The 25,652-nt window shown below is 35.1% G+C and overlaps 1 protein-coding gene across 3 annotated transcripts; it reads left to right on the top strand.

Annotated features, from left to right (window-relative positions):
• The first annotated feature begins 8,524 nt into the window (after positions 1-8,524).
• LOC135203142 (peptidylprolyl isomerase domain and WD repeat-containing protein 1-like) lies at positions 8,525-25,280 on the top strand. Of its 3 annotated transcripts, none has more exons than XM_064232815.1 (12): positions 8,525-8,667; positions 11,150-11,302; positions 11,948-12,050; positions 13,185-13,384; positions 13,652-13,845; positions 15,155-15,373; positions 16,673-16,791; positions 16,913-17,105; positions 17,434-17,668; positions 21,220-21,408; positions 21,945-22,096; positions 24,875-25,280. In XM_064232815.1, exons 2-12 carry the CDS (start codon positions 11,179-11,181, stop codon positions 25,016-25,018), a joined length of 1,872 nt encoding a protein of 623 aa, XP_064088885.1. In that variant the 5' UTR covers positions 8,525-8,667; positions 11,150-11,178; the 3' UTR covers positions 25,019-25,280. The 3 variants fall into 3 exon arrangements, with proteins under 3 accessions (XP_064088885.1, XP_064088884.1, XP_064088883.1); XM_064232814.1 differs by lacking the exon at positions 8,525-8,667 and adding an exon at positions 10,241-10,325 and having other exon boundaries at positions 13,188-13,384; XM_064232813.1 differs by lacking the exon at positions 8,525-8,667 and adding an exon at positions 10,241-10,325.
• Positions 25,281-25,652: the final 372 nt, after the last annotated feature.

The raw sequence follows: 25,652 nt of genomic DNA, 5'->3' as shown, positions 1-25,652 counted from the left end.
CCTGTACTGCCTGTCATTCAAGGTAGTTACGAAAAAGATATTGCACATTTGTAAGTGTTTACATAATAAAAATATGGAATGTTAGTCCATATATATAAAGTCTAAAACTAAAGAGGTCAACCAGATTGCTTGCAGGAATGTGATCATACTAGAGACGAATAGATGGAACATAAGCTGGCATTAGACTTTTGTTTATGCTTCTGCAGGAATTTAACCAATACAACGCTACGAAAAGTAAAGTAATGAATTTCACAGCTGCACTGATTTTTATTTATTAAGTTTCTGAAACAACTCTCACACTCAAGGCTCAGGAACGAGCATTAAACACCACAAAATACGACATAAAAATACACAGAAAAATGAGACACACTACTAATGAGCAGCCAGATAAAGAAAGAGGCGTCACGCCATTAATGGTTCTCTTAATATCCTGAATCTCAAACCTTAATTACCAGATAATGAGAACCATCCCATGTTTCCCCCTCTTCCCACCACCTAACCCCCCCCCCTTTTCCCCTACCCCTCCCTTCCCCGCCTCCAAGTCCCACGGGTCTGGCCGTCAGTTTCACAAACTTTGCCTAATATGGAGATTGGATGGAATGTAGACCATTTTTCCCATCTTTTTTCCCCTTAATTGACTTCGGGTTATCTAGGCTGCTTTTCGATTTATGTTTTTTTGTTTAAGATTAATTATGAAATCCTTTTATCTCTCCCGTTTTAGGATTGGGAGGCCCATATTATTATAATTATTAGCAGTACGTAGTAGTGGTAGTGGAAGTAGTAGTAGTAGTAGTAGTTTTATTATGCAAGGGCTGTACATCCAGTTACCAAACTGAGATTATATATGATTTTTTTCAGGAAAATCTTACGATTCAATCATGTGCATTCGTTAATTTTTCTCTTTTTCATATTTATGGTAATACTAATAACTTGTGTATACACATACTCACACACACACACACACACACACACACACATATATATATATATATATATATATATATATATATATATATATATATATATATATATCTATATATATATATATATATATATAAAGGTTTTTGCCATGAAGGAAGAATGAAAAGCGAGATAGACAAGAACTTTCGGTCTAGCACGACTTCCCTTAGTAATGGGTTGTGCTAGACCGAAAGTCCTTGGCTATCTCGCTTTTCAAATTTCCTTCGTGGCAAAAACCTTTATTTATACATAGCATCACGTTTTATATACTTCATGATCAAGTTATTCATATATATATATATATATATATATATAAAATATATATATATATATATATATATATATATATATATATATTGTTACGATGTGCCAAGTATCTGGTTACCATGCATCAAATATTACCTCACCAAAAGCCAGACACCTGAACCCTCATAACACGTTTAAACGACTGAATACTCTAAAGGCAACAGTGATCCCTTAACACTTACCAGTTTTGCAGAAAATCAGACTAAGTTCATCAAAACAGGTGTGAGGTAATCTTGTAAGTAATTAAATTAATCAAAGGGCATCACTCCATCAACAACTTTAAAACTCTAAGTATTTCCCTGATTTCAGAAGTCTAAGTACTTCCCTGGTTCTAAGTCACTTCAAATAAATTGAAGGAAAGCAAATCAATTACCACTATGTTTCTACCTATCATCAATATAATCATAATTAAATATACTTATACTGGTGTAAGATAAAGAAAACACTTATAAAAATTTTAAAATACAAAAATTTATTATTAAATTCAAAATTTATAAGTGAAATTCACAATATCAGGGAAAATTACTGTTACTTGAAAACAAAGTAAAGTTTAATTAATTCTTGAATCAAATTAAGTAAAATTAAATAAAAATTAATTTATCACAAAATTCAAGAAAATTAATTCAATCAAAATTCAAAAGTGTTAGGCAATAATTGAAATCAGAAATTAATTCACAGGCAATAATTGAAATCAGAAATTAATTCACAAGTGCTAAACAACAACAAAACTTGAAAAGAATTCTAAGTAAATGCAAATTAATTCACAAGTGTTAAATTTAATTAAATATGCAATGATTAAGCAATGAAAATAACTAAGTCAATTAAATTGTGAATGCAAATGAAAATATAAAATAAAAAGACACACTTCAATAAGAAAATGAAATAGTGCACAAACAATGGAACAAACACAAACACAAAAAATCAGCAATGTATAAAAGTGTAAATCTTTTCACTCAAAACCTTGTACCCAACAGTTTTTACCAAACCTTCACAACCATCTGTTATTAGTTAACCACAGTTCCTAACAATTATTAGTTATTAGTTGTTACCTACCGTTATTAGTTATTAGTTGCAACTAATAAAAATATAACACACTTTACCTTTTTGGTATACCAACTTCTTTCTCTGCTGCAGTCTTGTCTTACACAATTTCACAAAAACCAGGCGCCGTTACGAAATGTTTGTTCAGATTCCACAAAAGAAACTAAATGACACTAAATAAACTCTAAGAAATATCAAATATGAAATTCTCACAAGTTACGAGTGACCAATTTACGTTACATTAATATAACCTCGATGTCGAGTGAGAGAGAGAGAGAGAGCGAGAGAGAGATCTGACTGCCTCGAGGTCCTAAGATAGAATGGAATTTCTTCCTTTACGGAAATTCGACAGGGCAGATGACCCAAAACGTTCTTGTCATGAATGCTTCCAGTAGCTTGGAAATCTGACGCAATCTCACATACAAAATGTGCAATTCCCACGTGGGACTTGACAAAGACATACACGTACAAGACGAGTCTGTTAAAAAAAAAAAAACACGTACTCTACTCGATCGAAACGGAGGCTGAGCGACAATTAAGATTGACATGTTTTGATAACAACAAGACTCAATTCTCTCGCTATCACATGCGTTGACAGATTTAAGAAAGCAAACGGATCTCGCAGACCCTCTAATCTTAAAGTGTCAACATAAAAGTTAAACATTCGTAGTTTCAAAAAGACAAAGTAAAAATCTCTCTCTTTTTACGTTATATATATATATTCTTTTACATTAAGTAATGCGAAATCTGAACAAACATTTAAAACATCCTATTCTAAGCTATCTAGGAATCTGAAAAAATGTTACATGACATTTCAAAGAGGGGAAACATGCATTTTGAAAGTAGCAATATATAATAATACACACACACACACACACACACACGCATATATATATATAGATATATATATATATATATATACATATATATATATATATATATATATATATATGTATATAGATATGTGTTTATTAGCTGAAACCACGGGGAAAGTTCAAAATGAAATGACAGAGTGCTAAATACTTTTGTGCCCGGAAGATGTGTTAAAAATACACGAAAGTACTTGGCACTCTGTCGTTTCACTTTGAACTTCCCAGTGGCTTCAGCTAATACACACACACACAGGACTTCTCGATTTCTTCACATTTTGGATTGCCTGGTACCGCTAAGCCTTAGATCAGAAAGAAGGCTATAATCATTTAAAGATTGTTCAGCATGCCGATGATGCAACACTCGGGGTGTAGTAAAGTCTCCACTTATGAAGCATGGAGCTTCCCTTAGTCTCAGTCGTCACATGGAGCGGATTAGTGAATAGTGTAGTCTAGGGCAAGGTCTAAAGAATAGACCTTGGTCTAGGGATGTACCCAAGTATCGGTATCGGTGGTATCGGCTAGTTTTTGTGGTATCGGTGAATTTCTGGCCGATACCAACCGATACTTTTGTCATTAGTATAGGCATTTAAAATCCTTCTAGGCTTCCTTAGATGTATATATTAACAAAGCTCACCAAGAAAACTATATATAAGCCTATTTTTTTCAATAAAATTTATACCTTTGAAATTGTTTATGGTAACCCTATTACATGACCTTTCAACTTTTGAACCTTTAATATACAATAACCAGAGAACAAGAATGATTTTAATGACAATATATATTCTCCCAAATAACAGTGATATGGAGGTAACAGGTATCGGTATCGGTTTTAAAAGTTGGTATGGGTATCTGGCAAAAATTTGGTATCGGTGCATCCCTAGTGTAAGAGCACAGCCACCTATATTTGGCCGTGGTAATAGGCTGAACTCCAGCAAAACGAAAACACTATTGATTAGCAGATCTCTTTCTGATTTCCCACCCTACCCCATCCTCCCCTTCAGGCGGATGGGTCTCTGCTGAATGAGTCTGAAGCATCAACTATTCTAGGTCTAACTTTTGAACCACGTCTTACTTTTGAGAAACATTTCATGAAAGTTTAAGCAATTGCCGCACGAATGGTAAGTACTATTGCGTTATAGGTATCGTTCATAAGGCCTCATATGATATTTACAACTGTGATAAAATCAGTGCAACCTGTTTTAGGTCATTTGTCCATCCGATGTGGGTGACTGCTTCTGTGAGAGATTTATCTCTTTTAGATAAAGTGGTTCGTGGTGGTAGGCTTCCGTTTTCTAATATTAGCCAAATCTTGTTGAGGAGAACAGCATAATGTTAAAAAGAAATTATATATATATATATATATATATATATATATATATATATATATATATATATATATATATATATTACCACTGATACCGAAGACTGCTTCACTAAAGGTGATTCGTATTATTTTGGGTACAATTACATTTTGATTTCTTATCGGGGTCATTTTCAATCTTAGAATAGAAATTCGTAAAATTATATACATAGATTTCAATTAACACAGTAAACAATAACATTAGCAGAAGACTATGAGTCTTTATAAAACTACAAACAAAGCAGTTATAAAACATACAAATAGTTCAATAGTTAGAACAACTGAGCCATGGAGAGAAACAATCAAATTGAAATAGGTTTCTGAAGTCGGGTAAAACGGATTCTGTTATCCTTAGCTCTTCAACAAAGTTTGCCTGGAAAAGGATTTTGAAAACCTCGACGTTACAAGGAACGCTACATTTTTCTTAACAACTTCATCTGGCTTCAGAAACCTGTTCTAAATCGAGATGGAGTTGAACGTAATTTGATTGTTTCTCTCCATGGCTCCTGTTGTTCTAACTTTTGTTTTTGTTTTGTTACTGCTCATGTTGGTAGTTTTATATAGGCTCAAAGTCTTCTGCTAATAGTATTGTTAACTATGTTAATTGAAGGTTATTTATATAATTTTACGTATTTCTATTCTAACACTGAATCAAAATGTAATTGTATCCAAAATAATACGAATCACCTACTTAGTGACTTAGAGAAGTTTACGGTATCAGTGATAATAATGATGACAAAGAACTTTATTTTAACCCCGGGCCATATACAAAAAATACACAAAGCGAATACAGTACAGTACACAAATGTAAATTACACGTAAATAAAAAGGAATATTGTACAGTTAAGCTAAACTACTGCTAATAATTATAAGAATAGAATACAATTTTTATGCGTGAGACCGTAATCCTATAATTTTTGCTGAATATATAAAGATAAGCAACCACTCTCATAATAACAACAACAACAACAACAACAATAATAATAATAATAATAATAATAATTATTATTATTATTATTATTATTATTATTATTATTATTATTATTATTATTATTAATGCAGCATACATAAAATGTTGGTAATGGATTAGCCTACGTTATTGACTAAACTTTTTCGTATTAGGCTGTAAAAATGCGCTGATGATAAATAGTAATATAATAATGATAATAATAGTGACAACACTATTAGGGTTAATATAAAGCTCAAAAGGAAACATAACCAAACGGCATTGAAAGCCAAGCAGGAATATAAACAGTCGGTCATAATATGTCTTAATAAAACGCCACTCTTCCAGCAGGCAAAAATGATGATGCTTAAATACTGATGAAATGTAATAATCTTATATATAAAAGTGAATGTTTGTATATCTGTATGTCTGTGGGCCATAGAAATCCGAACCGCTTGACCGATCTGGACAAAATTTGGTACGTGACCATCATTTGACCCAACTTATATAATAGGGTAGGTTTCAAACCCATTCCCCAACCCCTCCCCCTCCCTTCCCCTTACCGTTGTAACTTATGTGGTAAATGAACTTTATGGATTTGTCATACTTCATTTCGTGTACTTGAGACCATAGAAGTATATTATTGAAGATGCTTTCCACTCACCACACTGATACCTGGATAAAAGGGACGGTCACTTAAGTAGTAATACCCGGATAAAAGGGACAGTCACTTCTTAAGTAGTAATACCTGGATAAAGGGGACAGTCATTTAAGTAATACCTGGATAAAAGGGACAGTCACCACAGTAATATCTGGATAAAAAGGAAAGTCACCACAGTAATACCAGGATAAGAGGGACAGAATGTACAGTAGTGCTTGGTGAAACGAGACAGATAGCACAGTAATACTTTGTTCAAGACAAAATAGACATTGCAGTAATACTTGGTTTAAGGTGACAGACAGTACAGTAGTACCTCGTTAAATGTGTTAGACAGCACAGTAATACCTAGATCCAAGGGACAGTCATCACAGTAATACCTGGATAAAAGGGACAGACAGAACAGTTGTACCTTGATAACAGGGACAGTCACCATAGTAATTCCTGGAAAAAAAGGGACAGTCACCACACTAACACGTAACCTGTTAGTTCACCCGCGACTGTTCGAAGGATGAACATTAGCATGAAAAAGTAGAACTGTTAGTTGGACATCAACAAAGTCCTCCCCCTCCCCATTCTCTTGCCCTTCTCCCGCCCCCTACACATAGATTTATTCAGAGTTTTCCCGGGCAGCGCCAGGTTGGTCCGCTAGTTGTATAATAAAAATGACAACAGTGTTAGAGGAAAAATGCGAAGGAAAAAATCAAGCAAACACAGCACTTGAGATTATCCATAATATGAAAACATAAAACCGCCAAGTAGAAATCGAGTCTTAGGGCTCTTATATACTACATGATACGTGGCCAAGTATGGTTTTGGCTATTAGTGTCGTAGCTGCCCAGGGTGGTTCAGCGTCTCTGTCTACACGAGCAGTTTCTGATTCTGAGCACAACTTCGGTACCATGCTTCGAAACCATACTTGGCTAAGTTTCGTGTATAAGAGCCCTTACTGTCCCTTTCCTCACAATCTAGATCAGCATTTCACTTTTCAAGATGTTTTGGATGAGCCTATTGCTAAGATTTCCAACTCGGTTGTTCAGACTAAACATGACTAGCTTAAATGATTTTCAATTTATATTGGCGGTTTCCTAAGAACATATATAGCAGAATAATAACTTCGTATGTTTTTAAGGTGCCTAAGGGCCGTTATGAACAGTAGTAACAGTAACACTCCTCGTGGTCTTGTAGGTCTAGTTCTTCCCAAGGTATTACCTTGGTTCTTCCAACGTGGTTCGGAAGTCACGTAAAGCCGTGGTCCCGTTGCTGAATAACCGCCGGTTCCATGCAACGTAAAAACACCATACAAACAAACAAACAATGGTTGCAAATGTACACGCTGTGGGAACAGAAGGAGCAGCAATTCGGTTTCTCAGCAACAAAAGACATAACTCCTTGCAATCGTGGTGCCATTCCCACAAATCTTCTTAACCGTTCTTCTGGCAACTCGGTGAATAAACAGTCTTGGCTTGTATTCATTGCTTCTGTCTTTTCCTGTTCGTAATGATACGGGAATCGTGGTATTTTATGTTTTATTTTCTCAATGAATAATTTTATCCCCGTTGATTAAATGTTACTGAAGGTACACTTCTCCAAGGTCAATATATAGTTTATTCCTGCTTCTTGCAATTTTTGGCAATTTCTTTGTCATGTAGAATGTGGATTAGAGAATAGATTCCGTAGTAATGTAACTGGCATTTTCCCATACTTGAGTATACAAATTCGCTGTACTCCACCTACTCTTGTTAGTTTATATCATCATATTGCATGGTATCTGACATAAACATTTCAACACTTATCCGTATGTTCCATGTTATCTTAATCTCTCTCTCTCTCTCTCTCTCTCTCTCTCTCTCTCTCTCTCTCTCTCTCTCTCTCTCTCTCTCTCTCTCTCTTATTTGTGACACTTATTTAATTCTTTATATCAGCTTTATAAAATATATATATATAAAATATATATATATATATATATCTATATATATATATATAATATATATATATATATATATATACACACACATCTGTGTGTGTGTGTGCAGATAGATGGATAGATAATGATTGTGAAACGTTATAAAAATACAGTGCCTGGCGATTTTCGACCAAATATCAATCTAATACGCGTAGGAAACATTTTGAGAATATGCGGTTAACACGTTTGTAAGTTGAAAACTATTTACAATTCACGATGTTAGCTATGAACATGAAATTCAAATCATGGCTCATTTGCAACAAAATCTCCGTATATCGAAAAAAATATATTTCTTTTCGCCAAGTAAACAACATGTGCGAAAGAATAATATATATAATAATATATATATATATATATATATATATATATATATATATTCGTATATACATGCAATGAATACCAGTCTATTGTCAGAGGGAGAAGCTAGAAGAAGAAGAAGAAGGAACTAGCAAGCAACATAAACAAAAACAATTGTGGCCGGTAATGCCAAGACTGGGTCATAAGTTACGGCTGACGAACAATAATTTTTACCAATTAGACTTATTCGTCTGTTTTACGGTAAGTTTAGTAAATGAAATAACATAGCCCCGACCTCTGATGAAATAGTAGTAACCTTGTAAACTACAGTAGTTAGCGTACTAGTAGTAAGCTCAGGTCACAAGAAGTCCAAACTAGGCTAGCTATTTGGAGCCTGTTGAGAACTACGGACACAGGTTACTCCGACGATAAAAACCCAACCATTTCTAGCTTGCCATTCCCTGACCTAAAGGACCTACCTACCTAGGTACTACTAAAAAACCTGATCTTCCCAACCTGACTTAGGCTAGCTAGCTACCTAGGATGACATTCCCTGACATGGCCATGACCCGAAAGTAACCTAACTCTGAATATCAAATGTGGACTAAGCTTCCACTCAGAGATAGAGTTCGAACCTGTTCCCGTTGTTCTGAAAACTAAGCTACCCACCTACCGTGGGTTTTTATGACCAATGTAATTTATTGGTATGCTATAGGCTATAGCCTACTAGTCTAGATGAACCATTGTAATTTATTGGTAGTTTAGATGGTCAAAATTTTGTAAAGCCCTCGTTATCTCTCGTAACCATTACATTTTCAATTAAACCATTATCAGATTTATAGGTAGAATGAAAATACCTAGTATATAGCCTACTAGTCTAGATGAACCATTGTAATTTATTGGTAGTCTAGATGGTCAAAAACTTTGTAAAGCCCTCATTATCTCTCGCGACCATTTTAAACCATTATCAGATTTAGGTAGAACGAAAATATACAGTGTTCGTGTGCTTTTGTCCTAATTTGTATTTGGTACATTTCTGGGGTAGTTTGCATTGCCTGGTAGTTAGGCAGAGGTAGGTGTTGGTAATTTGAAGCTGCTAGGTACCACAAACGGGTAGCCTAGGCCAGCAAAGGTTTGAAAGGTCAGGATATGGCATTCTAGGATAAGTTAGGTTTGGCCCATTTTTGTGGTTGGATTTCTCACTCTTACTTGCCTTCCTACTCTGCATCTGCTCCATGGAGCCTGTTGAAAACAATGAACACAGATTTTGCCGACAGATAAACCTATCCTTTTATAGAATACCATGCCCTGATTTGATGATCTGACCAGACCTTACCTTCCTAACTTGACACATGGCACTGTGCTCTTGAATATAAGAGACAGGGACAAAGTCTCCATTCTGAGGTAGTGTTAGAGCCTGTTTCCTTCATTCTAAAAACCACCACTGTGTAGCCTTCGTTATGTTTTGTGACTGGTAAGATTTTACTTTGAAAAATTATAATTTTTTCTGATTTTAGGATATAATGTGTACTTGGCACATTTCTGATGTTTGTTTGGTTAGCAAATGACCTATTCAAAGACACCTAGCCTAACCTAACCTGGAGTATGAGGTCCTTACCTTAGTGTACACTACAGTCAACCCTTGCTATTTGCTGTCTCACACTTCGTGGACTCACCTGTTCGTGGATTTTTCTATGGAACATATAATACATGTGCGGAAAATTCACTTATTCTTGGTATTTTCACCAAGAAATTTTCAATAATTACTATATTTTCCTATAATTTTTATGATTAGATGTACTTTTTGTGTTAAAACTTTTAAAATACTTGTACAGGCAGTTCCGATGGCTGGATGATAAGCAAAAATCACCGGTAACCGAAAATCGGCTGTGGTAACAGGTTGATGGCAGCTCTATTAGGTATGTATCGTGCCGGAAATCTGCAATTTTCAGCACTAGACAAGCCCCATAAAATCGGATCGCCAAGAACCAGAGAGCTATTGGCTGGGTGGTTACGGTACACATCTCCCATGAATGCCAGTCCCTTGGGGATAACTATAATTATAAACAAATGACATGGGCTAAATATCAAAACCATAAAAAAAGACTGGTAGTACATATGCACAGTAGGGAGGTAGGGTAGGTGTTGGTAATTTCACTTCCTAAATTTTGTCCTGCTGATCTGTCTGATTCTTCGTTTCTTTGTGGGGATCCAAGTTGGGCAAAGCCCCGCGAGTCAGGTCAGGGCACAAGCATAGGCTAAAGGCCTCTATGTACTTTTAAGTAGTAACCAAACCAGAGCCAACAGATTGAAACAAGAATGATAGAGGCTCTTCATCAGATATGTGATTGCTTCACTTGCAACTTATTGTTTTATGGAACTGACTACCAGCTAAGGTTGTAAATAGTACCGCTACTGGCATGTTCAGTAATTATTTTTTGGTGGGTTGTAAATAGTACCGCTACTGGCAAGTTCAGTAATGATTTGTAGGTAAAGTGACTGAAATAGGTCTGTGATTTTTAGGTGTTTTTTCTTTCTTTTTCTTCTTCTCTCTCACAACTAAAGCAAAAATGTAGCTTCTGCGAACATCTTTTCTGAATTTATTATTATTACGTATTTCAATAGGTATATTTTGCAGGGCACTCTTGCTTTTCCAAAATTTATATGGGATTTTATTTCAATATTAAGTAATGCCTACTTATAATTCATGCAATTAATTGGTTCCTTTTTCTCTTTGTTGCAGAATATTTCATAGCATTATTTGATGAAATAATGAGTGAATCAGAGGCTAAGAGAAAAATAGAAGAGGAGGAAGAGGAGAGTAGCGATGATGATGGATGGATTGGACCAAAACCTGAGGAAGCAGTAGTAGAGCCCAAACCTAAAAAGATAAAAGGTAATTATTTTTTTCCTCTCAGCCATTTTTTAATATTGGTGGATAAGCATGCAGGTCTTGAAAAGGCTGGATATGGTTAGTCAGTTCATTGGTGGGACTTGCACAATATTATTGTTTTTATGGACACTTACAAAGATCCTGATATATCTAATGTTTGTAGAGGTGATGGTTATAACTGAAAGGATACTACTTCTCTTAAAGCATGGGCCAGTTTAGTGAATTTTGAACCCATTATGAGTGAGGTTTGATCTTTGGCTGCAAGTAAGGATAGGGTCCAAGGTTTAGCTACCAGTTTCATAGACTTCAATTTAAAACTCAGTGGTGTCCTCATTCTTGGCTTGTGTGCTAATAGCCCAGTCTAATTGTGCATTCTGGATTTACTACGTATTTGTAATTGTTTTAATTTTTTTTTTGTGTTTTATTAAAAACTGCTCGGTTTTGTCTTTATGTCTATATGTCTTTTTGTCTATTGTGTCTTATGGCAGTTAAAAATGTTATAGTGTAAATTTCAATTTATTTATTTAATATACCAAAATAATTTGGATTGTTATTTACCCTTAAGTGAATTGCACTTATTTTGTATGTGATCTTTTTTTAATTCTTTAATTCACTCATAGGTGAATTGCTAACTCATTTCCTTTTCAGTGTTGGAATATGAGCAAATGTACCTGGATAATATGCCTTGTGCCGAGTATTATGAGAAGAGTTACATGCACCGTGACACTGTCACACATGTAGTGGTTACCAAGTGAGTTGTTTCTTTATGTTATTTTAATATGTAGTTATGTTTCTTTTTCTTTCGGGTTAAAATTTGATTACATAGTCATGTACGCAGAAGTACACAGAATGATACATCCAGTGAAAATAGATAGGACTTCAGTCCAGACTTTCTGCAATACATTGTATTTTGTGGTTGTAATCAATGATCATTGTTGTCTTGTTATTTCCATCCCATTTCCATAGTGGAGTTTATTTATTACTTATAAACCTTTGTAGGAATCTACAAAATCTTCACTATAACTGTTCATATTAAAGATTAGTATCCCAAATGGCGGAAACAAGAACACATACAGAAAATGTAACAGCAGCTTCTATATCGTATCAGAAATTATTTTTATTAATTTAATAAACTGATAATAGGCTATAACGAATGGTTTCTATTGTCTGGAAAATGACTGTCATAGTACTGTAATATTGATTATATTTCTTTTTTACTTAGTGTTTGTTTTTATCAGAGTATTTATCCATGTACATACATGACTCTGACTTTGAGCAATTTAAAGTGTTGTTTGCTGTCTGTGCAAAATGCATATTTTTGTTCGTATTGGATGACAAATTAGTATGCTCACTGAAAAAGGTTTTGTAGTACTACAAAATCTTTTGGACAGCAACCCATGAAAGTTTTATTTTGGCAACTTTCTTCTGTACTGATGTATATTTGATTAATTCCCAGCTTTTTAATTTGAAAAGGGTTTTTCATTTACTCTTGCATTGTAGCAATATGCTACTAAATTAAAGGATGTTATTATTATGTATGGAATTCCAAGGCATTTGTGGTTACTACTATTTTCATAGTGATATATATAAACATAGGTCTATGAAAGTACACTAGTATTAGCTTTAGTAAAATTACCATTGTGATTCTTATCAAATGCTGTTTGCATAATGTTACTAATAAGACTTTTTATGAAAGGCATTACAGTGAATTATTTTTAGCATATTTTGTAATCATGTAACCTTATTCATTCTTGATCTTTCTGTCAAAGAAATACTTGATACAAATTAATTGTACAGTCTTATTCATTATTATCTTGTAAGGAAGAAAAATATTATGTAATAGTTGTGCTTACCTTGTATGCTACTTGATTTAAAATTTTTGCAGCAGAACAGACTTTGTTATTACTGGGAGCTGTGATGGGCATATAAAATTCTGGAAGAAACAGGAGGAAGGGGTGGAATTTGTGAAGCACTTTCGAGCACACATGACAAATCTGCAGCACCTGGCAGCAAATTTCTCTGGTACCAGACTTGTTTCAATATCAAATGATAAATCGCTCAAGGTGTTTGATGTTGAAAATTTTGGTAAGATCATTATTTTGATTTAATGTCATTCTGTACATATGTTACGTCATAATTTACATAGGTGGTTATGTATTCATTTATAAGAGGGAAATCTACAGAGTATATTTGTGTGTGTATTTTGAAATATCATAAAGTTTTACTTTTTATAACTCAGTGCCCTGTTTTATAAGTTTTCGGGGTATGGAGAATAATGCATAAATTAAATACTTTTAAGTAATAGCAATAAACGTTTGTTGGTAACTGATGTATATTTCAATCTTTTTACAGATATGATAAACATGATGAAATTACATTTTGTACCTAACACTGCTGAGTGGATTCACCCCGTTTCTGATCCTTTGCATACGGTTGCTGTGTCGGATGCAGAATCTCCAAAGATTTTTATTTTTGATGGCCATGGGACAAATGAACCATTACATGTGCTTGATTCACTTCACACCAAACCAGTTACGATTATCAAGGTAAAGAAATGAGTTGAATATGTGGCTTTGGTAGACATTCAATTTATACCACATTGTTCATTGTTTTTATCCTCTTTTGTAATCATGTACAGCAGGAACATTTTACAGCTTGAAATGGAATACGTATTGTTTTTACCATCACGAATTTGGCATTTCAGGGGAAAAACATGTTGTAGATTTGAGAATGCTTTGTCAGAGAGGATAATTTAAAAAAGGTGATTAGAAAACTAAAAGGTTCTGGGTGCCCCTTTCATAAGTTAGAGGTCAATGAAGTTATTGTGAATTATAGTGATATGATTAAATTACTTGATATTGGGCAGTGATATGTTGAAATTGGTTAAGGGTGTTGGGGAATACTTGCATAGTCAAAATTAAATTCATCTTTTTCAGTGGGAGAACATTGTTATCAAAGTTAATGAATAACTGGGTTCTTATAAAATTTGACTTGCCATGTTTTTGCACAAGGTTTACAATATAACAAGCAACATAATGAGCGTTATGTAAAGAAATTCAATTGAGAAATACTGTATGCAATAATTCAAGTTTAGTGTAGCACACAGGTTAATCGTTGAAGTTTGATGGTCAGAGTTCAGGACTTGTGATTTAATATTTATTTCAAGTAAAACCATTCAATTTTATATTTTATCCGAATTATTTTAAGGGTAATATCACTTATGAGAAATGTAAAGGATCACATCATCAGTGTGACAGTTTCAGGTCCATGTTATGTTATTCTCTTAGTAACATAAGGTATCATTTATGTGAAGAGTATTGCTACAATTGGAAAGAGCTGTGTTGTATGCATTACACCACACTTACTGAGGACTTCCTGAAATTGTAGACAAGTAACAAAACTGCTCAGTAGATCATATCTCTTGCAAGTTGAATTCAGTTGAAGATATTCCAAGCTTTTTTTACTCGGTGAAATGTTACAGGTTTTCCTCATTTATTTAAGATGCTCACCATCATTATTTAGTTTTAAAAATTCTCCCATAAACCTTCATTTGGCCAGTCAGGACTTAGTGTCAGTTATAGCAAGCACAGATGCCAATAGTCCCTTGTGTACACAATTATTTTTAACTTTACCGGTTTCTAGCGGGCGCTGAGTATTTATCCTAATGTTAAGACCGAAGGTTTGTAAGTTATGAAAAATACAAATTAGTTACAAATTTGTCATTTTCTTGAATAAACAGTTTTATGTCATGTATAATTTTTCAGAATATATTTATATGTATATTTTTGGTTCTTAAGAAAACTTACTGAAAAATGAAGGATTTTGATGTAAAATGATCTATGAATTTTTTTTCAGTACAATGTGGCCTATGATGTTATAATTTCGGTTGATGAGATTGGTATGATTGAGTACTGGTCTGGAACAAAGAATGACTACCAGACAGCCACTTGTGTCAACTTTGAATCAAAACTAGACACTGATTTGTTTGAATTTGTGAAAAATAAAACGTTCCCAAGATGCTTAGCAGTCTCTCCTCAAGGATCCCAGTTTGCTACCCTTGGAGCAGATAAAAAGGTAGGTCAACTTTGAAAGTACACTGCATCCTCATACACATAAGCATTTGTTATAGAAATTGCTCAGTTGTTTATTTCATTTTAGTAGCCAGTAGTTGTGATTTCACCCAAATCAAATTTACGTAATGAAATCTTAGACTCTTAAGATATGCTATAATTAATTTGCCTGTTGATATTAGACTGTACCCTCCAAAACTGCATATCCTTACCAACCTATTTTGCATCCACATGTTAACAGTAATCTGATGAATGAGTTGAAATTATGTAGGTAATGGTCTAACTACCAGGTTTTAGAGGTAGTAGGTACCTTTTGATTTATGTCAGGAGTAACTGCCCCATTATTTTGTGTACGTACATTCACTCAGTGATGAAAATACTGAAAAAGGATGAGTTTAAGACTTATTCATCATTAATATCCTTTTAGAATATTCTCTAAGAGGTAATGAAGTGTGTGAAGATATTTTTAACTTTCTTGTTGTACTGTTCAGTCCAATCTGTAATGCATGTTGGTTGTAATCTTGCATGAAGAGTTTTTTTTAAGACCTCCTTGTGACCATAATCAAATTTTCCCAGTCAAGTGTCAGTCACTCTGTTGGTCAGGTTTTATATATGTTACCATGCCACCAGGGGCGGAAAATTTATGTTAGCATCATCTCTCTTTGCTGCTAAGAAGGCTTATTATCCTTTCTCAATTGCTTTTGTGATATAAAAAATTGACTTGACATAGTCTAAAGTATTACAAATAGATTGCATTTTTTCAGTTTGCAGACCAATCTTTTTTAATACCACTTCATAGCTCTCCTTTTGCAGTATTGTAGAAGAAAAACTAATTTAACAGTCAAAACCTGAAATGATGCAAAGCCAATGTAGTTGTACCATTGATAAGCAGTTTCAACTCATAACATACCCAAACAGCATTAGTTTTTAAGCTGTTGGTGCTAGCATTGACAAATGGTTTCAGTTTTGAACCTGTTGACTGTACTGTTAATAAAATTCACTCATGAGTGGTTAGTTTGTGTCTTGAAGTCAACGGTAAGGAATATTTAAACTAGGGTGTTTTGTACCAAGACTTAAATAAAAGAATTCCTCTATTTTTTCCACTTCCTGTCTCATCATAGTCAATTCTTTTATGCTGAAATGTTTAAAACTTTCTTAGTGACTCCTTACAAGAGATTAATGTGTCTTTTCTCTTAAGTATACAGTTAGGAAAAAAGTAAGAAATGGCTCTCTTAGCTGGTAGACCAACATGATGGAAGTTTTTAATTAATATATTTTAATTACGTAAATTGTTTCCATACAGGTTCGTGTCTTTAAATTTTTGACGGGCAAGTTAACCCGAGTGTTTGATGAGAGCTTACAGCATTATGTAGAATTGCAACAGAAGAAACAGCAAATACCTAATATGGAGTTTGGACGAAGGTTAGTAAATACCTTTTGATACAGGTACTGTAGTTTTCTTTTTTCCAAATTAGATTAAGATAGAGTGATGAGTCACTACAAGATCCAATTAATAATCATTTTTAAATTTTTTTTGGTACAGAATGGCTGTGGAGAGAGATGTTGAGAAAGGTGGCGCATTAGGAGTTTGCAACCTGGTTTATGATGAAAGTGGTCATTTTCTTCTCTATGCCACTATGCTGGGTGTGAAAGTTGTTAATTTGTTTACCAATCGCCTTGTGAGAACAATTGGCAAGCCTGAAAATTTAAGAATATTGAATCTTGCCTTATTCCAGGTAAGATATGTGTTAGTGCCTGTATATTGGTTGTGATACCTTTGATCATACCGTAAGGAAGAGAAACCATAAGATTTTGTTACGAGCATTCTGTCACAGTTTGTTTTTTATTTTAAAGGCACTGACAGTGTTGATATATAACAAACAAATTTGTATATTTCACAGTGTATTGCAATCATGGTTAGAGTTTGTTTATACAGTGCGCATTTCATATTTGATTTTGTTTTGCAATTAGACTGTTTTGTGTAAGGACAAACATTTAGAAGAGAAATCAGGCACTGAATTTTCATAGTTTGCCTACCATTGTTTTATACTGTTATATTTTCAGGGAAAAGTGAAGAAAAACAAAGGCACCATCACAATGGAAATGGAAGCCTCGGATAATCCAGCCCTAGATTCCGTGAAAGCAGACCCCACTCTGGTTGCAACAGCATTCAGAAAAAATCGTTTCTACCTCTTTACCAGGAGAGATGCAACAGATACCAAGAGTGTAGACACTGATCGTGATGTGTTTAACGAGAAGCCATCTAAAGAAGACATTATTGCAGCAACTGAACAAGGAGGTAGGGATAAGAGTATGTTAGCCACAGTTTTTTGTAAATAACTTACCAAGAAATTACATAGCTAACAGTTTCTAGTATCGGCAGCTAAAATTTGAAATTCAGGGAAGAGAAACAACTGAGCAAAGAGCCTTGATTTTTTTCTGCAGGCTTACAACGTAGGTCGTGAGCAGTAACTAATTTTTGGAATTCAAATACTTTCCTGATTTTCTGGTTTCTCTGACGAATTAATGAAGTATTTTGCATTTGGTAGCCTTTCGGCAACTTATTTAGATAGGGTTTTAAGTAAACCTTAATGATTTCCACAAGTTTGACTTACTGATTGTGACTTAATTGTTTGGACTTTGTTTATGGACCGATTTACTGACGATGTCAGACATAAGTGTGTCTAGCTCTCATTATTGCAGCAAAGGGGCAATATGAGGTTAATCTCAGCTAGGTATGATTACGCACAGTATGCACGGCTTGCAGGGGTCAAGTATGTAGAGAAGTCTTATCCAGTCTGTAAGGACCAGGATCCTAGGCATTGGAAGAGTTTAAAATCTTACCTATCAAAGTTAACAAGGGATAGAAAGAGAAAAGCAACTGTTAAACATGGCAAGACTACAGCTAGTCATTAGGTGATTGGGCCTTCCATTGATGTGCCTATTGTATCTGCACCTGTAATTACCTGTAATTTTGCCCATTCCCAGTCCTTCAGCTGTTCCACCTGATCCTTTACCCAGCTCTCTAACTCCTGACCTCAGTGTCATTGCCAACCTTGAGATGAAGTTTGATCACAAGTGCAATTTTTTAGTGAATACTATAGCTCAGGTAGGGGATTCAGTGCATGTTCTTATGGAGCATAAAGTGAGTGATAATAGTGAAGTGCTGGTGGAGGAGCTGGCTGCCCATCCTACTGATTCTCCTAGGCAAAGGTTCTTGGCATGCTCCTCTAAACCTGGGAGAAGCCATATGGAAACCTCAAGGGAGGTCAGTGGGGTCTGTCTGCGGGTAGTCGGCCCCTCAGTCTCACCTGTTGCCAAATCCCAGGTGATGACAGACAGCCAGTGGAAAGGTGTCCTTTCGGATGGTCACCATCTTTCTTCTAGTTTAGTGGCTTCTAGCCCTGAACAAAGGTGCCAGTGGCACTTTAGTGATGTGTTGAGATTATTGAAAAGGTATGCTGTAGATGTTTCATGCACTCCATAAGTGTTGTGCAAGAAAGTGAGAGATCCTGTGCTGGGTTTGGGGTGGGGTGGGGGGGGGGGGGGGGGGGGGGGCAAAGCAAAGGTCCACTCTCCAAGGCAGTTGAAGAAAGACTGATGCATCACTGAATTCAAGTGCACTCTCTCAACTTGCTTCCACCTCGACTACCTTGCATTTACATTCTGGTGCCAGAAGTTTTATCCTATTGTTAAGACTGAAGGTTTGCTAGCTATGAAAGTTACAAATTGATTAAGAATTTGTCATTTTTTGGGCCCTGATACCCACCAGTTTTTCAATAGTTGGGTGGTGGCAATGTTAAATTTTATGGTGTAGATAACAGCATTGTTATCTGGTTGTCTTGTTTTTGACTGCTCCCTGGACAGGGGCATTTTTGTATATTGTGCTAGTGTTTGGATTTGTCCTTTGCTGCCAAATCCCCACTCTACTGAGTAAGGTAAGTGCCAACCAGAGGCAGTAACTTCCTGCAGCAGCTCTCTTACCAGGTAAGGAATAACAAGCATTGTCCCAAGGCTAGCAAATTTTTTGTCTATTCACAAATTCATTACATTCTCTAAAGTTTTGGGGTAGAATGGTCCATGTATCCCACCTTCTATCAGTGTGGAATCAGCTATGTAATTACTTGTAAGTTACTTATATAAAAATTACAATTTTACAAATAAAATAAGGTTTTATATACTTACCAAGTAATTACAGAATGGAAGCATATTTGCCTCCCCTCACATGGGCATAAGGGCTCAAACAAATTGAGGCTCTTCTCTCAGTTGTTTCTCTTCTTTCCTGAAAGTGGACAGGACCCGTTACCTACACCAAAACAGAAGAATCGCTACTGTGAATTTCAAATTTAGCTGTCAGTACTAGAAACTGTTAGCTATGTAATTAATTGATAAGTATATATTAAACCTTATTTTATTATAAAAATGTCATTTTCTTTGCTAGGCACTTTGAAAATTTGCATCATCACTTTATTTTTTATAAGATTTCTTTGGTGTGTTATCAGCAAGCTGTCCATCTTTTTTTTTACTCTGTTTCAGTTTTCACCTTTTCTTCAAGAACAAATCCTTCATCAGAATCATAAGAAAGTCTTGAAATGTAAATCAGTAATCTTGTTCATCTCTTCTATAATTATAATGATAATACTAATTATAATTATTGTTGTTGTTGCTGCTGCAGGAAACATCACCATTTATGTTTAGCTCTTTTCTCTTTGTGAGCAGATTTTTCAGGATGTGAAAGTAAATCTCCAAAGGATTAATAGTATCAGCATTAATGTGTTTACTACAAGGCCCAGAAATTTGACACAAATCATGTAAAACAATATTGTGCCCTTGATTTAGGTTGTTTAGAAAATGACTGGGTTATGTATACACCTTAAATGTAGATTAGTTTACTGATGAGATATCCCTGTTTACAAATGGTCCAGTAATTTCTTACCATTTTACCACTACTGCTACTTTGTCATGTACTGTCCTCATTTTACTGGATTGACAATACATTATATCACCAAGATACCAATATTGTTCCAAATCATTCAAGGTCTTGCCTCTCATGTAACGTAGTTCCTCTGATAGATTGTGGGGATAAAAAAATTTCTTACTCAGTTTACATGAGAAAGTCTTGTCATATTCATATTCACCTCTCCCTCAGCATCCCATACATTGCATTTTTCTGGACAAAATTTTGTTTTGCTTTGTTTCTGGTCATTAATCTTGTTTTGTCTATGTTGATTTTCAGTTTGCTCTTTTTTGTTTCACACTATCTTTGAAGCCTTTTCAAGATTACTGCTTCCTATATTTCTGTTATCACCAGATTATCTGTATATTTTTGTGACTGAGATGCAGGTCAAGCAAAAAGGAATTTGTTGATGTATCAGGTTGTTGCTTACAAGTCCTTAGGACATGTGGTGGCTGCTAGTTTTCAGGGTCTATGTGTTTTCCCTCTCTTGTAGTTTCATCCATTATAGTACTCTGATAAACAATGAAGAACCCACTACTAATCCTTAATGGACACCTACATTAGCTCAAATTCTTCTGATATACTTGTTTTGTCAATCCAGATCTTGTGTTAAGATGGACAAGATATTGATAACTTGAAATGGGGTGGGATGTAGATATGTTCCTAGGGTTCACATATTGCCATCTGCTTATTACTATGTGTGTGAGGAGTAGACTGTATTTGTGTTGGAGTTTAGGCCATTCAAGGATTTATTTAACATTGTACAATTACATTTGGTAAAATGTAATTTTTAATATCAGGCAGCTGGTGTTGGGATGCCAGATTCCAGAGTGCTGTGTATGTTCATGTGTCTATAATTATCATTGAAGACTTTATGAAATTGTCATTTTCAGGTGGACAGAGACTCTATGAGACTGCCATCATTCACACATCTCTGGGGGATATTACACTGAAGCTCTTCCCAAAAGAATGTCCCAAGACTGTGGAGAATTTCTGTGTCCATGCAAAGAATGGCTACTACAATGGACATCTGTATCATCGGGTTATTAAACAGTTTATGATTCAAACTGGAGATCCTCTTGGTAAGTTAAGAAAATAAAAAAAAACTTCTTACTTGTTCTCAGGTATGCATCTCTGTGGTTATAGATTGCTGTTCTGGAGTTCAGAAGATATTAAAAATAATTTCTGTTTATTTAGAAATACTCCACTTTGTGAAAATGCTAGGTAGTAGTCACACAGCTTGAGATTTCAATTTTCATATTTGTTACCTGCATTTCAGTGTGTCTTTAGATTTGAAAACCATTTGAACATGGCCGACAGAAATGATGTTGAATTGAGAAATTTCATGAGTGGTTGCTTATTGTGGTTTTGATCTTGTTGAGCAATAGTTGAATTTTCAAAACAAAATTGAGTTTTCAAGATACCGTGTGTCATGCTCTCAAAAGACTGGTTTGATTTGAACTTTGACATGTATTTCAGTTGCTGATATAAATGGCAATGATGCAGTTTGACTTCCAGAGATCAATAATTATGATTCAGATTTTGCTAATTTTGATTATGTATATTAAATGGGACATTTCTTCAATGAGCATTAAATGTTGTATTGTTTCTCTCATAGGCACTGGGGTTGGTGGAGAGAGCATCTGGGGAGGAGAGTTTGAAGACGAGTTCCATCCATCACTAAGACATGATCGGCCATATACCGTCAGTATGGCCAATGCAGGTCCCAATACCAATGGGTCACAATTCTTCATCACAGTTGTTCCCACAGTATGTAAATTAATAATTTTTGAAATCCTACATATTACTGTTTATGACTTATTCTGTAATCAGTTCCTCCTGAAGGATGTACAGCCTACAGTGTGCCATGTATAGCATGCTAAAGACAGTACTAAAATTTCTCCAAAATGTCTTATGATCCCAGCTGCATCGCTTTCTGCTTTTTACTTTTTATCCTTTCCCTTGAGTCCACTTGCGCAGCTGTCCGGTTTCCTCAGCTATAATTTGATCCAGTTTGCACCTCTCATTAAAGAACAAATCTTATGGGAGAACCCTGAGTCTAGAAATGTGCCTCAGCAATCTCTTTGAAGGACTTTGTAATATAGTAGAAAACCTTTTAGCCAGAATCATCAGGCCCAAGAGGTTCTAGATAACTGACCCTAGGGATAAAGCATAGTCTAGATCAATTCAATCAGCCTTGATAGTTTTAATAATTAATAGATACATGTATATGTAACTGGAAATAATGATTACATATACAGAAATCATTTAAAAAATAAAAAATGTTGAAAAAGTCAAGGAAACATTAATATATAGTAAAGGTACATCCTACTTCCCAGTTCCTTCAGAAGGGAGATTGCTGACTGGGAGGGAGGGTGTTGACTTTGCCATAAGGGGCTAACCCAATAATAGGTTGATTAAATTAAGAGGGTAACAAAGCTAAGGGAGGTGTCGTAAACACCATAAATCTTGATCCTTGTCTCGTACCAGGCCCTTTCATTGGTGTCCAGGGAGGTTTCAATAGAATATCGCTTGCATTTTGACAGGTCTTGTATCTGTTTCCTCGTTAGGGTCCAGGATCTTCTCAGGCCTTTTTCTTGGTCCATGTCCATATGCCAGCTTTTGGCTTTTTTTGCAAGAGAGCTTAGACAATCCCAGCGGCCCAGAATCCTGGTCAAAAGCCAAGTTTTCTCCTATGGCTACTCAGGTGTTTTCAGCATTGTCCCCTACAGCAGTCTATAGTTTAGGAGCTTTCTGACACAAATAATGGCACAGTACCATGATGAAGTCAACTCCTCTTTGGAATGAGTTTTTCCTTTAAAGCTTAAGTTTGTTTTGAAGACTGGGAATGTCACCTACTGCAAGGTGTGTGCGTTCTGCTGCTGCTGTCCCAGAGCCTCTTGTATCTTCTGTGAATCCATAGGTTCCTGAGTGAGAATTTGCTGGGGAAGAAGAGCAGATTACCTCTGCTTTTCAGAAACTTTATCTCATGACAGCCAAATTTCCTGATTTTTCTGAGGCTCAGGTAGTCCAGGACTCCTGGCATCTTAGGATGGCCGGGTTGGAGCCGAGGGCTGAACCTCTGTCTTTATTTGTGTAGCTTATAAACGATATGTACCATTAAGGAACATCAGATTGTCCTGTGATATTCAAATGAAATTTGGGTGATAATCAGTTGTACATAGTGATCCCTTATTATGGAGAGTGACTTCTGGCAAATATAGATGTAAACTAGTTACTGTATGTGAAAGTAGGTGAATACATTCGTATCCATTGTGTATTATTCAGTCTATGATGGGTTTTCCCAGCATGATGAAAACTAGTTTGTCACATATTTGTGAAGCGTTGCTTAATACCTTGTACAATGATGAATGTTGGAAGTCATGAATTTTGTGGTCTTATTAGATTTGTCATCTGTCCTATATTATGTGTTAAGTTCTAGTGAATATGAATCACATTTCTGAACTAATGGTGTGTTTTGCATTTATGATGCAGGTTTAGCTGTAATTTTTTTTCATTGCCTAATTGATACTGTAAAGTATTTACTTTCTAATTATACCCTTTTTCTTATATCACTCATAGTCTTGGTATTTTTGTCCAGTTCTATAAGGTATTTTGTGTACATTAGCTGATGGCATTTTGTCACAGAGATGCTATTGATAATACTGCGGGGCAGTATATGCTAATCATCTTCCATTTTCCATAAACAAAATCTGCATTAACATTATATCCCTTGTGTGGACTATTTGCTCATCAGGTATTCAATGAAGGTGTTACATTAGTCTGTGGAGCCAATTTAGAAGCATACCCATTTAAAATTAGAAGTGTTTGCGTTGGTGTTGTAAGGTGCTTGGAATATTGTCATCTCGTAGGAGCCCAATCATCCTCTCTCTCTCTCTCTCTCTCTCTCTCTCTCTCTCTCTCTCTCTCTCTCTCTCTCTCTCTCTCTCTCTCTCTCTGGCCTGTACAGAAGTGGGTCAGCTGATTTCAGCAGCTGTCAGTTGACTTCTCAGGTAGCAGGTTCTGCCAAAGTCACTTGTTGGGTAGACCAAGCTTTTACTGTGTGGACTTTCATGTATGTATTGATAATAACGGAAGCTTATGCATCTAATGTAAAGGATAGCAGAAAATTATGGCATTGGTAAGCACAGTTACCTGAAAGGAAATATCAAATTCTTTTCATAAGAGTTTGGGAACTCTTCTGTTTGTAGTTATTTTATTTAACATTCCACACGTTAGAGGCTGATTTCTGATTGTTAGGTGAAATATCTAGAACTTTATGAGACACATGAGTGAAGGCACTGTTTGTAGAAACAGATGGAAATATATTTTTAGAATGACATTTTACCATTAAGTTCATTAGACTTGATTTTATGTGTACTGCTCTGTTTATTGTTTATTATAAGTTTATAATCCAAGACTACAAAACATACCTAAACATAAAGTTGTTGATCTTGTTTATATACAAATCTTCAGGTATTTTTACACAGTTTAAGTGTTAAATGTTATGTAAGGTAGCATTTTAATGCTTATATTGTCTCTTTACAGCCCTGGTTGGACAACAAGCACACAGTCTTTGGTCGTGTAACTCGTGGAATGGAAGTTGTACAGAATATTTCAAATGTTAAATGTAATCCAAAAACTGACAAACCATATGATGACATAAGTATCTTGAATGTAACTGTGAAATAATTACTTTGCATTGCTTCTCTAGTAAATTTTTTAATGTACTATACTTTGGGTTTTTATGTTATTCATTTTATTGAAATAAGAAAGCTTGGAAGACAGGCCACAAAATTTCCTTATTATGCATTCTACCTCTTAAAGAAAGGAAATCATAAAAACAGTGATGGTAAGATTGTACTCCAAGCCACACCATTTTTCTTAGCTGTACTGAATAGGGTTCTATCCTTATAAAATTATTCTTTTATAGAAATAATAAAGATAAATTTCCCGCAAGATTTATCACTTGTAAAACACATTTAATTATTATGCAATATCATTGTGTTCATACAAAAGCAACACATTTCCAATAGAATTGACCTATGGTGACCTGAAGGACCTTGAGTAGAATTGCCACATGCCAAGAGATTTTCTGATCATTTTTCTTATATGCGTAGCCAAAGCATCAGGCAAACTTGGAGAACTTCCATCTAAAGTATAGAGCCTTGTTGATGACTTAGGGATCTCGCCTTCTAAGTGACCCTTAAGAACCCATGAAGGAAGACTTGTAGAAATCTAATCCCAGTGCTCTCCCATGTCTGGATCTATACTATGTTGCAGAGTTGTAAGTATTAACCACATAAGTTTGAGCCTTGAGGGCTTG

The sequence above is a fragment of the Macrobrachium nipponense genome, chromosome 33 (genome assembly GCF_015104395.2).
Source record: "Macrobrachium nipponense isolate FS-2020 chromosome 33, ASM1510439v2, whole genome shotgun sequence".
NCBI lineage: Eukaryota > Metazoa > Arthropoda > Malacostraca > Decapoda > Palaemonidae > Macrobrachium > Macrobrachium nipponense.
This window is presented reverse-complemented; position numbering and strand designations above follow the sequence as displayed.

Excerpts from the sequence above, each read along its gene's own strand:
- LOC135203142 (XM_064232813.1), top strand. Across the intron at positions 17,669-21,219 it reads TGCAGCAACTGAACAAGGAG|GTGGACAGAGACTCTATGAG; the intron begins GTAGGGATAAGA and ends TGTCATTTTCAG. Across the intron at positions 21,409-21,944 it reads TCAAACTGGAGATCCTCTTG|GCACTGGGGTTGGTGGAGAG; the intron begins GTAAGTTAAGAA and ends TTTCTCTCATAG.